This window comes from Puma concolor, chromosome B1 (assembly GCF_028749965.1).
Source record: "Puma concolor isolate L17-30 chromosome B1, mPumCon1.1.hap2, whole genome shotgun sequence".
Taxonomy (NCBI): Eukaryota; Metazoa; Chordata; class Mammalia; order Carnivora; family Felidae; genus Puma; species Puma concolor.
Genome location: NC_141670.1, coordinates 168,447,082 through 168,459,577, shown reverse-complemented (window position 1 = coordinate 168,459,577; position 12,496 = coordinate 168,447,082). Strand labels below are relative to the sequence as shown.

General features: G+C 41.0%; 2 protein-coding genes across 5 annotated transcripts in view; one reads left to right on the top strand and one right to left on the bottom strand.

The window, feature by feature from the left end:
• Positions 1–2,614, bottom strand: part of GABRA2 (gamma-aminobutyric acid type A receptor subunit alpha2) — a 128,917-nt gene extending 126,303 nt beyond the window's left edge. For 2 of the 4 annotated variants that reach the window (XM_086705136.1, XM_086705137.1), the window contains exons 1-2: positions 2,334–2,614; positions 1,229–1,306 (exon numbers count right to left, since the gene is read on the bottom strand). In XM_086705136.1, coding sequence (XP_086561262.1) covers positions 1,229–1,299 — 71 coding nt within the window. In that variant the 5' untranslated portion in view covers positions 1,300–1,306; positions 2,334–2,614. Of the gene's footprint in view, positions 1–1,228; positions 1,336–2,333 lie in introns of those variants that run through there. The other 2 variants (XM_025921342.2, XM_086705138.1) reach the window with 2 other exon arrangements.
• On the top strand, positions 2,475–10,338 carry LOC147582017 (uncharacterized). Its single transcript, XM_086702980.1, has 3 exons — positions 2,475–3,108; positions 3,422–3,513; positions 9,837–10,338. The coding sequence occupies exons 1-2, from the start codon at positions 2,475–2,477 to the stop codon at positions 3,439–3,441; spliced, it is 654 nt and encodes a 217-aa protein (XP_086559106.1). The 3' UTR covers positions 3,442–3,513; positions 9,837–10,338.
• Positions 10,339–12,496: the final 2,158 nt, after the last annotated feature.

Sequence of the window (12,496 nt, the reverse complement as noted above, 5' to 3'; positions counted from 1 at the left end):
CTATGTTACCTTAAGCTAATTCTAAAACCAATCACTACAATAATTGTAAAGTTCCACACAGAGGTTTTCACTGAAAAGTGGTATTTAATCATATGTCAAATTCTTTTTCTAAATTCAGTATTAAGATGTTAAATGAGGAGCTACTTTCAAACTAAAAATAAGCCTTTATGAAGAGATTTCTTCTCAATTCCACAAAATATTTTCATTCTTTGACAATTACTTGACAGGAAAATGAAAAATTAAAAGGCAAATAAAGATATAATAAAGATATTATTTTTTAAAAGGAATGATTAGATGAACATTCTTATCATTTACATTTCAAGCCCTCTAATATTTTGAAAATCATATCCTAAGTTTAGACAAAATAAAAAATGCCCATTGATAATACAAAATCAGAAAAGACTACAACTAAGATGATGTTATGGAAAGCAATAAGAATTCATTTTATGTTTGTAGAACACAGGCAAAGCAAAATTAGTTACATGTTTAAAATAAGTACTGTTTATGACAGTGACCACTTTAGCAATAAAAGATCTCTAAATCAGTAATATGAAAAGTTGATGAATAAATCAAGCTTTGTTTTATTGTTTGTAATTGTGAAGTTGTATACTACTTCTACCTAGAGGTTAAAGACTCACACATCCTTTGGATTTTCTATGTTGACTAAAGAGCATAGACCACTAAAAAAAAAAAAGAAGAAGAAGGAAGAAAGAAAAGAAAAAAAGGAAGGAAGGAAGGAAGGAAGGAAGGAAGGAAGGAAGGAAGGAAGAAAGGAAAGAAGGAAGAAAGGAAGGAAAAAAAAATCAACTTAACAACCAAACCATTTTAGCTTCTGCTTTTCTGTTTGGCTTAAAGAAACACTGTTGGCTTCTTTATTGAATGTTGGTGTCATTATAAACGCATACAACTTAACCACTTCAAAACTTGCAAGAATATGCCATCCAAAAGATATTCTTTTCTTTGGTGATTTTCTTTTCTTTTTGTAAGAAAATGTTCCTGATCACTAGCGTATTTTATCACTAAAATCCAGAAGCAGTGAACTTTTGATAGTCTCTCCCACTTCATAGTTCAATTTCTTGATACAAGCTTTTTTTTTTTCTCCCCTTCATTAGAATTGATTCTTCAAAATACTTCGGCTTCTCAAAGGCCAGCCCTGCATTGATGACATTCAAGAAACACACCTTTACCCTGAATCTAAAAAGTCAAATACAATAAATAAATGTCTCACCTGGCTGGGTCCCACACCAAGAAAACAAGAAGAAGCAAATGCATGTTGTAGGTGTTTAATTTCGTCTTCATTGCCGCTCTTTGGAAAGCCATGGAAAAAAAAAAATACACTTAAAATTACATTCAGTCCCAGAAAGCCCAAAAGAATGTCAATTGGTGTGAGAACTGGAGTTAAAGCTATTGAATTATTCCACTGGAGCAGTGTGGGGTGTGATGAATGGGTTGGGGGGGGGGCGAGAGTCTTTTCTTTCTTTCTTTCTTTCTTTTTTTTTTTTATCTTGGCAGTAAGATGACCAAATAATCAGACTGCTCTGCCAGGAACTTCCCCCAGCCCCATCGTCAGCAAACACTGTTTTGTGCTCACACACACACACACACACACACACACGTAACAACAACACACGGGACCCTGAACTGACTGACATAGGAGCTAGAGAAGAGAACGGGTCCGGAGGAGGGGGGGAGTGTAAAGGAGGAGGAGAGATGGGTCCCCCGTGCCACAGCCCCCTCAACCAAGACCACCCCCGCAACCCCAACGGGGAAAGCAAGGGGGAGGCAGCCCACTTTTTTCGATTATTATTCTTTTCGTTACAGGGAACTGCAGCCCTCGCGTCTTCACTTCTTCGCTCCCTCTAAAATAATAGAAAATAAAATAAAAGAAGCTCCCTCCCCGCCCGTGCACAGTTGCCCGAGACCACGTCTCGGAGGCAGCCGGGTTCGGCTCAACTGCTGCGAAACGACGCGTTGGACAGCTGTTCCGGAGCCGAGACCACAATCGGAGCAGGAGCGTGAGGCTCCCGGATCCAGCACCGGCAGGCAGGCAGCGGCAATCACAGTGTGCAAAGTTGCAGACTATAAAAGAGCCAGGCTAACGCGCTGCCTGCCGGGCGGGCGGGCCGGCGTCTAAGATCTTATTGTAGTTGCAGATGCGCTTCTGGTGATGAGTATCGAAATTATGTTTTAAACGTGTTGGGGAGGAGGAGGCGAGCTGAACCGCCTCGGGTTGCAGGGAGCATCGGAGAGTGGGGTGGGGGAGACGGGGCAGGCACGCGAGGCAAAGGCAGGCGCCACGGGGTCCCTGCTGGGGCCAACGTGCGCGACCTTACCTGAGACAGCAGGCAGAATCGGGTGTTTTCCTCCCTTTGCCCTGATCTGAGGAGACGGGAAACTTGAGGGAGCGCGACAGAGAGCGCGAGTGAGAGAGAGAGAAGAGAGAGCGACTGCAGCAGCCGAGCGAGCGGGCAGCGATGGGCTGGTGGAAGCCGGAGCGAGCGCGGAGAGCGACGGCCGCGGCGCGGGGAGTAGATGGAGGCGAAGGCGTCCGTAGTGGCGGTGATGGGCGGAGGAGGAGGAAGAGGAGGAGGGGAAGCGTTGGCAGGAGCGGGCGGGGGGGGCGGGGGGGGACGCGAGCCCAGGCGCGGTGCGCGCCGGCAGTGGCGGGCACGAGCCCCACGCCTGGAGGAGGAGGAGCCAGGCCCGGGAGGAGGGCTAGCGAGGTTCCCGGGAACGCAGGGACCCCCCCACACACACCCCCGCCCCAGTCCAAGGTAACCGCCCCGTCGCCCGCCGGGCACCTGCAGCGGCACAGCCCGGGGCGGCGGCGAGCTCCCCGGTGCGCCCCGAGCGCTGCTGCCCGCGCCCACGCCGCGCCGGAGGAACGGAGCCCACGCTCCACCCGGGACTGCTCCCGGCGGCAGCCCGCTGGGGCTCCCCCCGAGGCCCCGGGGTTCCTGGGGGGGGGGGGGGGGGTGGCTGCCGGTGGGTGTTGGTGCAGAGTCGGGAACGCAATGTGTCTGCGCGGCCCTAGATCCCCGGGGCCTCGCCCTGCCGCCCGCCCCCCAACATCCCCTGGCTCTGGAGCGACGTGGCTGCTGAGGAGAGGTAAAGAGATACCACTCCCGCTGGAGGGCGAGGGGACTCTAATCAGCCTGTACTTAGTCATCAGCGCATCCACGCAGGAGCAAGTTCAACGCATGTTGCGTGGAATCAGACAGCAGGAAGTTTCTTTGATTTCCTGAGCCGTCTTGATACAACACTCATTCCTTCACACTCCTGCAGTCAGGACCAGTTTCCCTACAAAGCCCTGAGGGCTGGAGACCTCCCTGCAGGTCGGGAAAGTCCGTCTGCAGATTATGCACCTGGGGAAACCTCCCGCTCACTCTCAACCATTCTTTTCCCCAACGTCTATTCACAGGCGTCCTCCCTTCGTGGTGATCAAATTCAATCCACAGCTCTAAAAAAGTTTACATTCTGCAACCCCGCACCACCACCACCCCAAGCAAAAAGGTACCTGTTGTGCTTCTACTACGTCTGCAATTCTTTGGAGGGGGGGGGGTAAGGGGGCGGGAAGGAGATGTAGTGTAGTGGGGTTTGAGTTTTTCCCCCTGTAGGGCTTTTTGGTGGTGGAGGGACCTGTTGTAATTCCAGTCCTACAGTGCACTTTGAGCGTCGTGTTTGATCTGTCTCCTTTCTCTTCTGTTTTATCTGAGGCGATAAAATCCAAACGTGCAACTTGAACCAAAAACCAAAAAAAAAAAAAAAAAAAAGAGAGAGAGAGAGAAAGACATTTTCCTTTTTGTACTGCACATAACAATGTTATGCTTGTATCTTACTAAGGCAAAACAGAGCGGGTGTTTATCTCTTCAAGAAGTTGTTATAAACGTTAGACACTTTAAAAGGGGAGAAAGAGAAGTATGCTGATACGTTTTTCTCATATTACATTTGGAGTCAATATGTGCCAAACACTTCAATTTCGTTAGTTATGAACCAGAAATTCAGACGTTTTTCCTAGATGGTGCAGTTTTCATAACAACGGGCACTGCTAATCTACAGTCAATTTTCGCTTTGCCTTGAAGATATGTGAGGAGAGTAAAACCTTTACCTTGTAAATATTTCAAGCTGTTCTCTTTAACCTATTAATCACCACTTTCTGAATGAGCATTGAATATGCTACCGCCTAAACAAACATTTGCTCTCTTATGTAGCTGGCTCTGTGAAGAATGGAACACCACCCAGCTTTTTTCTCCATCATTAATATTCCCTTCCTGACTTGCCCGTTGCAGAATCTAATTGAAATTCACAAAGATAAAAAGCTTGCCATTTAAAACCTTGCAACTAGGGAATCTAAACATCTACTTGGTGTGAACACTTTACTTCCTGCTGTATTTTCCCATTTTCCATTTCTATAAGTCAGTCTTCAGAAGACTCAAAAGATATTCAAAAGATCTCTATCACTTTGCCATTTACATTACTACTAAATTGTTTATATTTTGATAATGGAAGTTGAACAGCTCCTGGTTTCTTCCTGACCTTAATTGCTATGCTCCAACAAAACTTCTCTTTTATCAATGTCACAATTTTTATAAATATCTTCATAGATTATTTTCATATTTACCGCTGTAGTATTCTCCCCTAAAATCCGGATTCTAATGCTGAGTTACAGTATTTAGGTTTGTTTTATCTCAAAATCTGTATCTATTTGAATGATTTGTCCTAAAAAAATTAGGCTTTCCCTTTAGCGTCCTTAATAAATTTGTAATCTCATTGCCATATGACCCATTTACATGGAACTTGACAAAGTTTGTGCTATTTGGGATGATTTTCACCATTTGTTTACTTTTTTAACTGTATGTTAGAACTGGCTATAGATTTGACTATGCACTTACTTGAGACAGACTCAGTAAAAACTAGATTCCAAAATTTCATTATAAACCGTAATTTTTAGGGACGCCTAGGTGGCTCAGTCGGTTAAGCATCTGACTTCGGCCCAGGTTGTGATCTCGTGGTTCATGACTTCCAGCCCAGGCTCTGTGCTGACAGCTCAGAGCCTGGAGCCTGCTTGGGATTCTGTGTCTCCCTCTCTGTCTGCCCCTACCCCTCTGGCACTCTCTCTCTCTCTCTCTCTCTTTCAAAAATAAATAAATATTTTAAAAATTAAAATACAAAATAAACCATAATTTTTAGTTCTTCCCCACAAAATGTTTTGCAATTTTACTGAAGTTGGGTAGCTGTGATTTAAACTTCAAAGCACCTTAAAGGACATGAAAATCAGAAAAGCTGATTGCAGGCAGTGGACCTCTACTCTTACTGCTGTATCTTTACTGGTATTTCACTGTGTTGCTAGTCCAGCTGAATATCTTCTAGGATTGTCCCACAAATATCTAATAAATCCAGTCTGATTTTTTTCTCCTCTCTGTGATGGAGCACAGTGAACTGTGATTTGAGAGCCAGCCTGGGTAGGTCGTGACTAAGCTCTTCCTACCCACTCCTTCTGGAGCATGTCTTAAGGCAACCAATCCTGTAGAAGAATTGACAACTAATTGGTTGCCAGTAAATCTAAATTTGTTCCTGCCCAGGCTAGGGCAGTGCAAAACCTCCTGTTTGAATTTGTTTGAATTACCCTCCTACAGATTAGATTGGGAGGTATGGGTCACTTCTTAGATATTCCTCATCTTTAACTCCCAAATCTGAAAGAGGATTTCCACATGAGGAATAAGAATAAAAGAAAGGCAAGGAATTAGCGAGATCTTGGTTTTGTTTGATTTTTCTTTCCTGATATCTTACAATATTGTACAGTTTGAAAATTCATTATAAAACCGTTTGTGCTCTTGAACAGACATTTTGTAGAGTTTTCCCTTTTAGGGCCCAGCTATATAGACTTTGCACTACTGTTCCAGAGAACTACCACTCTCTATGCCCTAGGCGACCTCATAAATCTTTAAGTTCCATAAGGTAATATGTGTATATTATATATAATGCACGCACACATATATGTAATATACACAAATACATGCATACAGATATACAGATATTTATCTGTAGGAAGATAGGTATCTAAACTCATAAAAATAGGCATAAGCATTTTAATGAGAATAGCATTTATATAATGCATTTCTACAAAATGCATTTAGTCTCACTAACATAACTTAATCAGGGTGATTTTTACATACTTTGAAAAGAAGTACCAGAATTCAGCAAAAATAGCCTCTCACTATATTTACAAATTTTAAAATATAAGCATGTATTCCACAATAAATTTATTCTATTCTAAGCATGTATTCTAATAAATTTATGTACACTTTAACTACACCTTCCCATCTGTGTCATCCATTTGAATGAGAATATAAATTTGTGAAAAATTAAGAACTAAAGCATAAATTTTCCTGTTTTCACAGAATTAAATACTATCCTGTACTTTTCCCCAGAATGCTTTACTAATTTCAAAGTTTGCTTGGAGTACTAGTCTGTTCTCATATATTGGCCACATTATCATTAAAAACAAAACAAGCAGACAAAAAACAAAAGCTAGAGCGAATACCAATTTGGTAATTCTTAGGTCAAAACTGTGGTTTGGTCAAGCTCCATTTTTTCCCTGTAAGTTGAATTTAGATGAACGGTTCTAATGTGTGCACTAGACTCCAAGCGTCTGAAAGAAGAAACAGCTGGAAGGGGGGAGTAACCAGCCTTATAAACAAATAATTCCAAAACTACTCTCTTACACCAATGCATTTAGATCACATTTCATTCGAACTAAATATATCATGTGTACTAGCTTGGATATAGTATGCATATCACCTTCTTCAAACAGAGTAACTCTGTTAATAAAGTAAGTTTGCAGATCCTTACCTAAGTTGCAAATCAAATATATAATGCATTCAGGACATCCTGGTGGTTTCTGAGACTTTGAAAACTATTTACATCAAACACTTATAAAGAGTAATTTGTAAGGAAATCCTTTTACCTTCATTTTGTGAAATTATAGATAAAATTTATTCTCAAGTCATTCAACTACTTCCTAAAACAAAGATAACATTCCAGTAACGCAAAACAAAAATTTACTGTGCCCTTCATGAAGCTATGTGATTGGCAGCTTTTCCCTCTGAGGCATGTTTTATAAAATTACAGTAATGAATAATAAAAATAAACTTAAAATATCTTCACTTGTATAATAAATAGATCCCATTCCAAATATTTTGCGTGTATTTACTTATTTAATCTTAACAAGTAAGGATTAGGTTTTTATTATTCCCGTTTCACTGATGAAAAATTGAGGCACAGAAAGCTTAATCTGGCTGAAAGTCTCCTCCTGGTAGAGTCCAGTAATATGGCTCCATAGTCTCCATGCTTAACTACCATACCATTGAAGCTTTGGGCAAGATGTTTAACTGTTAACATGGTGGTGTTATGAAGGCAGTGTAAGTCTGTGAATAATAGCCAAATATTCATTCAACAATTCTTGCTGAGTATCTGCAATTTACCAGACACTCTATTCTGTACCACTCTGGATATAATAATGATTAAGGCATGGTCTCTACCCTCAGAGAGCTTACAGCAAATTGAAAAGCATGAAGTAACATAAGACCAAGGCTTCTACATATACTCTAAAAACTCACACTATCTTCACTAAGGAGTAACATGCAGCTTAAGAGAAAGAATGCGAGAAAAAGAAGCTTTACATTTAATTAATTATTTACAAATTTAGTTGTTCCCATATAATAATTAATAAGTGGATGATTACTAAGAACATAAGTAAGCATTTTCTAGGACACTTAAGAACTCCCAGGACTGGGAAAGTTCATGTCCAGAATGAAAACAATTCCCGTTTTATATGGATGTTTTCTTTTCTTTTCTTTCTTTTTTTTTTTTTAGTTTTTTAATCTTTATTTTTGAGAGAGAGAGAGACAGAGTGTGAGAGAGGGAAGAACAGAGAGAGAGGGAGACACAGAACTCAAAGTAGGCTCCAGGCTCAGAGCTGTCAGCATAGAACTGGTCTCAAAGTGACAAACCACAAGTTCGTGACCTGAGCGAGCCGAAGTCAGAAGCTCAACTGACTGAGCCAACCGGGGGCCCCTGTATGATATGGATATTTTCTGAATAATACCTCATCAGCCAAAATTATGCAGAAGAAGCTAATAACAAAAACAACAAAATCAGAGGATAGAAGGAATCCAGGACCCTATTTGAATCCATTTACATACATTTCAAGTGGGCTAAGATTGGTCCCAAATGAAGGATTATTTCAGTATCATTATTTTTAGCATCAAAAGTATTCCATCTTGAGAGGAAGAGAGAGTATATGAATTGCAAAGAAATAAGTTAAAAATATAATCAGGCTATGAGTATTTAGTGGTCAGTTAAAAAGACATGAAAGAGAAAATAGAAACCAATTACTTCTAAGAAAAAGTGAATAATGCCATGGCAAATTAATTATGGATATCAAGTGATTTTAAATAATAATATGGAGATCATTTCTCCTTGCTACAAACCTCTTTGTATTTGCCAAAGGGACTTGCTCATAGATGCACAATAAATAATTGCTGATTTCTTTGTAGAGTTAAGCACTTTAGAATACAAATTGGGAGTCTTGGTACCAGAGGCATGACCTTGGGTAGCCTCGGCTATAATATCTACTGAAAAGTCTCAAAGCTCTCTATCTCTAAAAGCTCACTATGCATCACCAATAGACATTTTTTTTTTCTCAAAAAGAATCTCCACTGGTGTTCTCTATCTTAGCACCATCCTGCCACCAAAATCCTGAAAACTGAGAGTCATTCTAGACTCTTTTTTGTAACAGACACACACACACACACACACACACACACACACACACACAGCCACCACCACCACCACCACCACTCATTTGCTGCTGCTGAGAAAATGCCTCCTATCTATCCATTGTCTCTGATCCATTCCCTTTATTACCAATTCCATAGCCTTAGCCCCTTCCTTGCTTGAACTACTGCATTACAAGTAAGCAGTAGCTTGCTAACTAGTTTCTCTCCTCCAATCTCTGCTTTCTCTAATTGGCTTTCTATAGGGCCAACATGAGTCTTCCTAAACCAATTTGATAGTGTCATTTGATCATCTAAAATCCTTTCTTGATAAAAGTATAAGGTGTGAGCTCCTTTGCATATCACCAGTGTACTGTTTATATCTCCAGCCTCAACTCTGCTCTTTCTGCACACATCTTGTCAGACATGTGCACGTGTGTATACACATACACCCTCCATAATCATCATTATTTTTTCTTTTTTAAAAAAAATTTTTTAATGTTTATTATTTTTGAGAGAGAAAGACAGAGTGCAAGCAGGGGAGGGACAGAGAGAGAGAGGGAGACACGGAATCCCAAGCAGGCTCCAGGCTCTGAGCTGTTAGCACAGAGCCCGATGTGGGACTCGAACTCACAAACTGCGAGATCGTGACCTGAGCTGAAGCCAGGCACTCGACGGAGCCCCCCAGGCACCCCAGCATTAATTTTTCAACATCACTCTGTCCTCTTTGCTCCCTGCAAAGGAAAATGTCTATGTTTCTCTCAACAACTAAATATTTCATGCCTCTATGCTCTTGGTTCCCATTCCCCCTTTCAACTGGAATATGCCACCGTCTGCATGGTGACACTTCAGGCCTCAGCCCTACAAACTACTTCTTACCCTTCCAGATAAAATTGCCCACCCCAGCCTTTGTACTCCTGCTGGACTTTGTACAGGCATTTAACATGAAACCTAAAGACCACCCCATTGAACTTATTTACTAACTTTTCTATCTTACCCTATTAGCCTGTAAGCCCTTTTAAAGCAATGAACTCATCTCAATTATCTTTACCTACCAAGTGTCTAGCACAGAACTGGGCATATATCATCTCTCAAGAGATTCTTGAGGAATCAACGAATGAGTGAACAACCGAATGAATAAATAAGTGCCTACGTGAGCATCAGTGCCTTCATATGGACATGAGAACCATGGTACTTTCTTCCAAGGAAATGAGATGCAGTACAAAAAGCAGTTATCGTTAAGAATTCTGATTCTGGTGTGAGGTTCACATCCTAGTTCACATCCTAGATCTACTACTTACTCACCATGCAACCTTGGATTAATTCCTTCACTTTGCTACGCCTTAGTTTTCTTACCTGTAGAATAAGAGTAATTGTGAGTCCACCTCACATGATCTTTGTGAATACTCTGCAAGTTAATATTTGTGCACAGGACAGCATCTGGATCATAGACAATACTACACAGTGTTTGCTGATGTTACTGAAGTATTTGAAAGCTGTTAGTTCACTGCCTCGACGTGTAGTAGATGAGATGAGATGCTATTAAATTTATTGAATCTTCTGACTCATCTTTTTCCATCTGTTCCCGTCCGCTCTTTCCCAGTGACATTCACATGCCCACCTTTGCAGAGCAGTCAGTCAAAACCCTCATCTCCCCACATTCTCTTATGGTGTCTTTTATTTTCTCATGAATGCATTATTTCCCTCATTCTCTCTCTCTCTTTTTTTTCCCTGCGCTTTTTTCCTCATCCTCTTTTTAGTATACCATGCCCTCTTTTTCATTCCAGCTTGGCCTGCATGTCCCTCTTTTATTAGTTCTCTATCGTTCCCTTTTCCTCTCCGTTTCTCAGTAAGATTCATGCACAGCATACGTCTGCATTTGCGTGTACACTTGTCTTTTGGCATATGGAAGAAGGTGTGTTAGAAGAATAGATATGGATAAGGAAGTGTCTCTTTAGGCATAGAAATGTGAATGCCGGCCCTGCCAAGGCATGGGCATCCCTGTCTGTGTTTTGGTGTGTAGGTCTCTGTGTAAGTCATGTATCAAATCTGCTCAAGTGTATTTTATTGATTCGCTGTATGAATTGAATAGAAAAGTCAGGTGACTTTCTCTTTTGAATTGGCTCCTGGTTTGCCTGCAACAAAGAAATTGCTATATGTTGAATCTTCAGTTTAAAAGAGATCCATATCTGTAATATGCAGAGAGCCATAGTCAGTAATCAACATAGAAGCTTCCTGCTATCGTCCTAGTCATACCCTCGATTAAAATATGGTTACAAGCTGCTCTTCCTTTTTGGGTATGTGTAACTTCTCGGTATCTGTATCCTTATGCTACTCATTTGGAAGCAATAAATAAAGGAACTCGGCACTATGAGTTAGGAGATAACAAATTAATACTTAAAATGATTTCCTTTTGAAGAGAGATATTTTCAAAGAGACTTACGACAGACATTAGTGCCACCCAGCAAACAGTGCCATCTTGCAGCCTAGGTGTATGAACAGATTGAATTACTTCACTCTCCTTGAAATTACAGGTGGCAATGAAACTTGCTTCTCTGATCAATGAAAAGCAAGAGACATGGGGCATTTCTAGATGGAGGCTGAATGAGCCAGTGTCAGATTCACCGTGCTGCCTCCTGCCCTACTGTCTGCTTGTGGCCAGTGAGAACTCTATATGTCGGTCACTCAGTGGGACCTTGAGTGAGGACAACAAAGATCAGAGGCCTAGCTGACCTTCATTGGATTATAGTGTGAACTACAAATAAACATTTGTTTTAAGTCTCTAAAATTTGGGGTGATATATAATCACAAAATAACTTGGTCTGACTTTTGAAAGATGAAAAGGAAATTTCGTTGTGTGTCTTTTTACTTCTTCTTTTTGAATTGTCCATTTATTTATTTTGAGAGAGAGAGAGAGCAAGCAGGGGAAGAACAGAGAGAGAGAGAGAGAGAATCCCAAGCAGACTTCATGCTGTCAGTGCAGAGCCTGATGTGGGGCTTGATCCCACAAACCATGAGCTCATGACCTGATTCTAAACCATGAGTTGGATGCTTAACCAATTGAGCAACTTAGGTGCCCCTATGTATTTTTTTTAAAATACCAACTATGGAATGATGGAGTGGCACATAAAATATTTTCAGGCAGAGGAGACCTTCTTAAAGATCTTGAAATCACAGCATATAAATGGTCACTTGCTTAAGTCTGAACCAATTGATCTTCAGTAATATCTGTGATTTGTTTCCATCTCTTAATGGTCCTTTGCTGTCTTTCTGTATCTAAGCACTCAGAGGGATTGAGACAAAGTCTGAGGTTATTTTTGACAAATAGTTCAAAATAGTTCATTATCCCCATGGTGGCCAGACATTGGAAGTGGTGGCAATGGGACTTTGGGGGGAGAGGGGTGGTGGCAGGAGAAAGGGGTGGTAGTATTCATTAAATTCCAACAGGAACTCACATTGCCAAACATCCAACAGGTCCTATAAATGGAATGAAAAGTTATAAAAAGTGAAGGGGTGAAAAAAGATATCTAACTGGCCCAGCAAGTGCTAGATGTTCAAGTTGAAGAGAGATGGGTAAGAAGACTGGTTCTGAATAGAAATTCATGTTAGGAATATATTTCCCTATCTCTATTTCATAACGAAAAACAAAAGAAATTGACTCTGACCTAAATATAGAGTGCGCAAATTTCAAAGCCATTTTCAGAGATTTTTTCAACAAG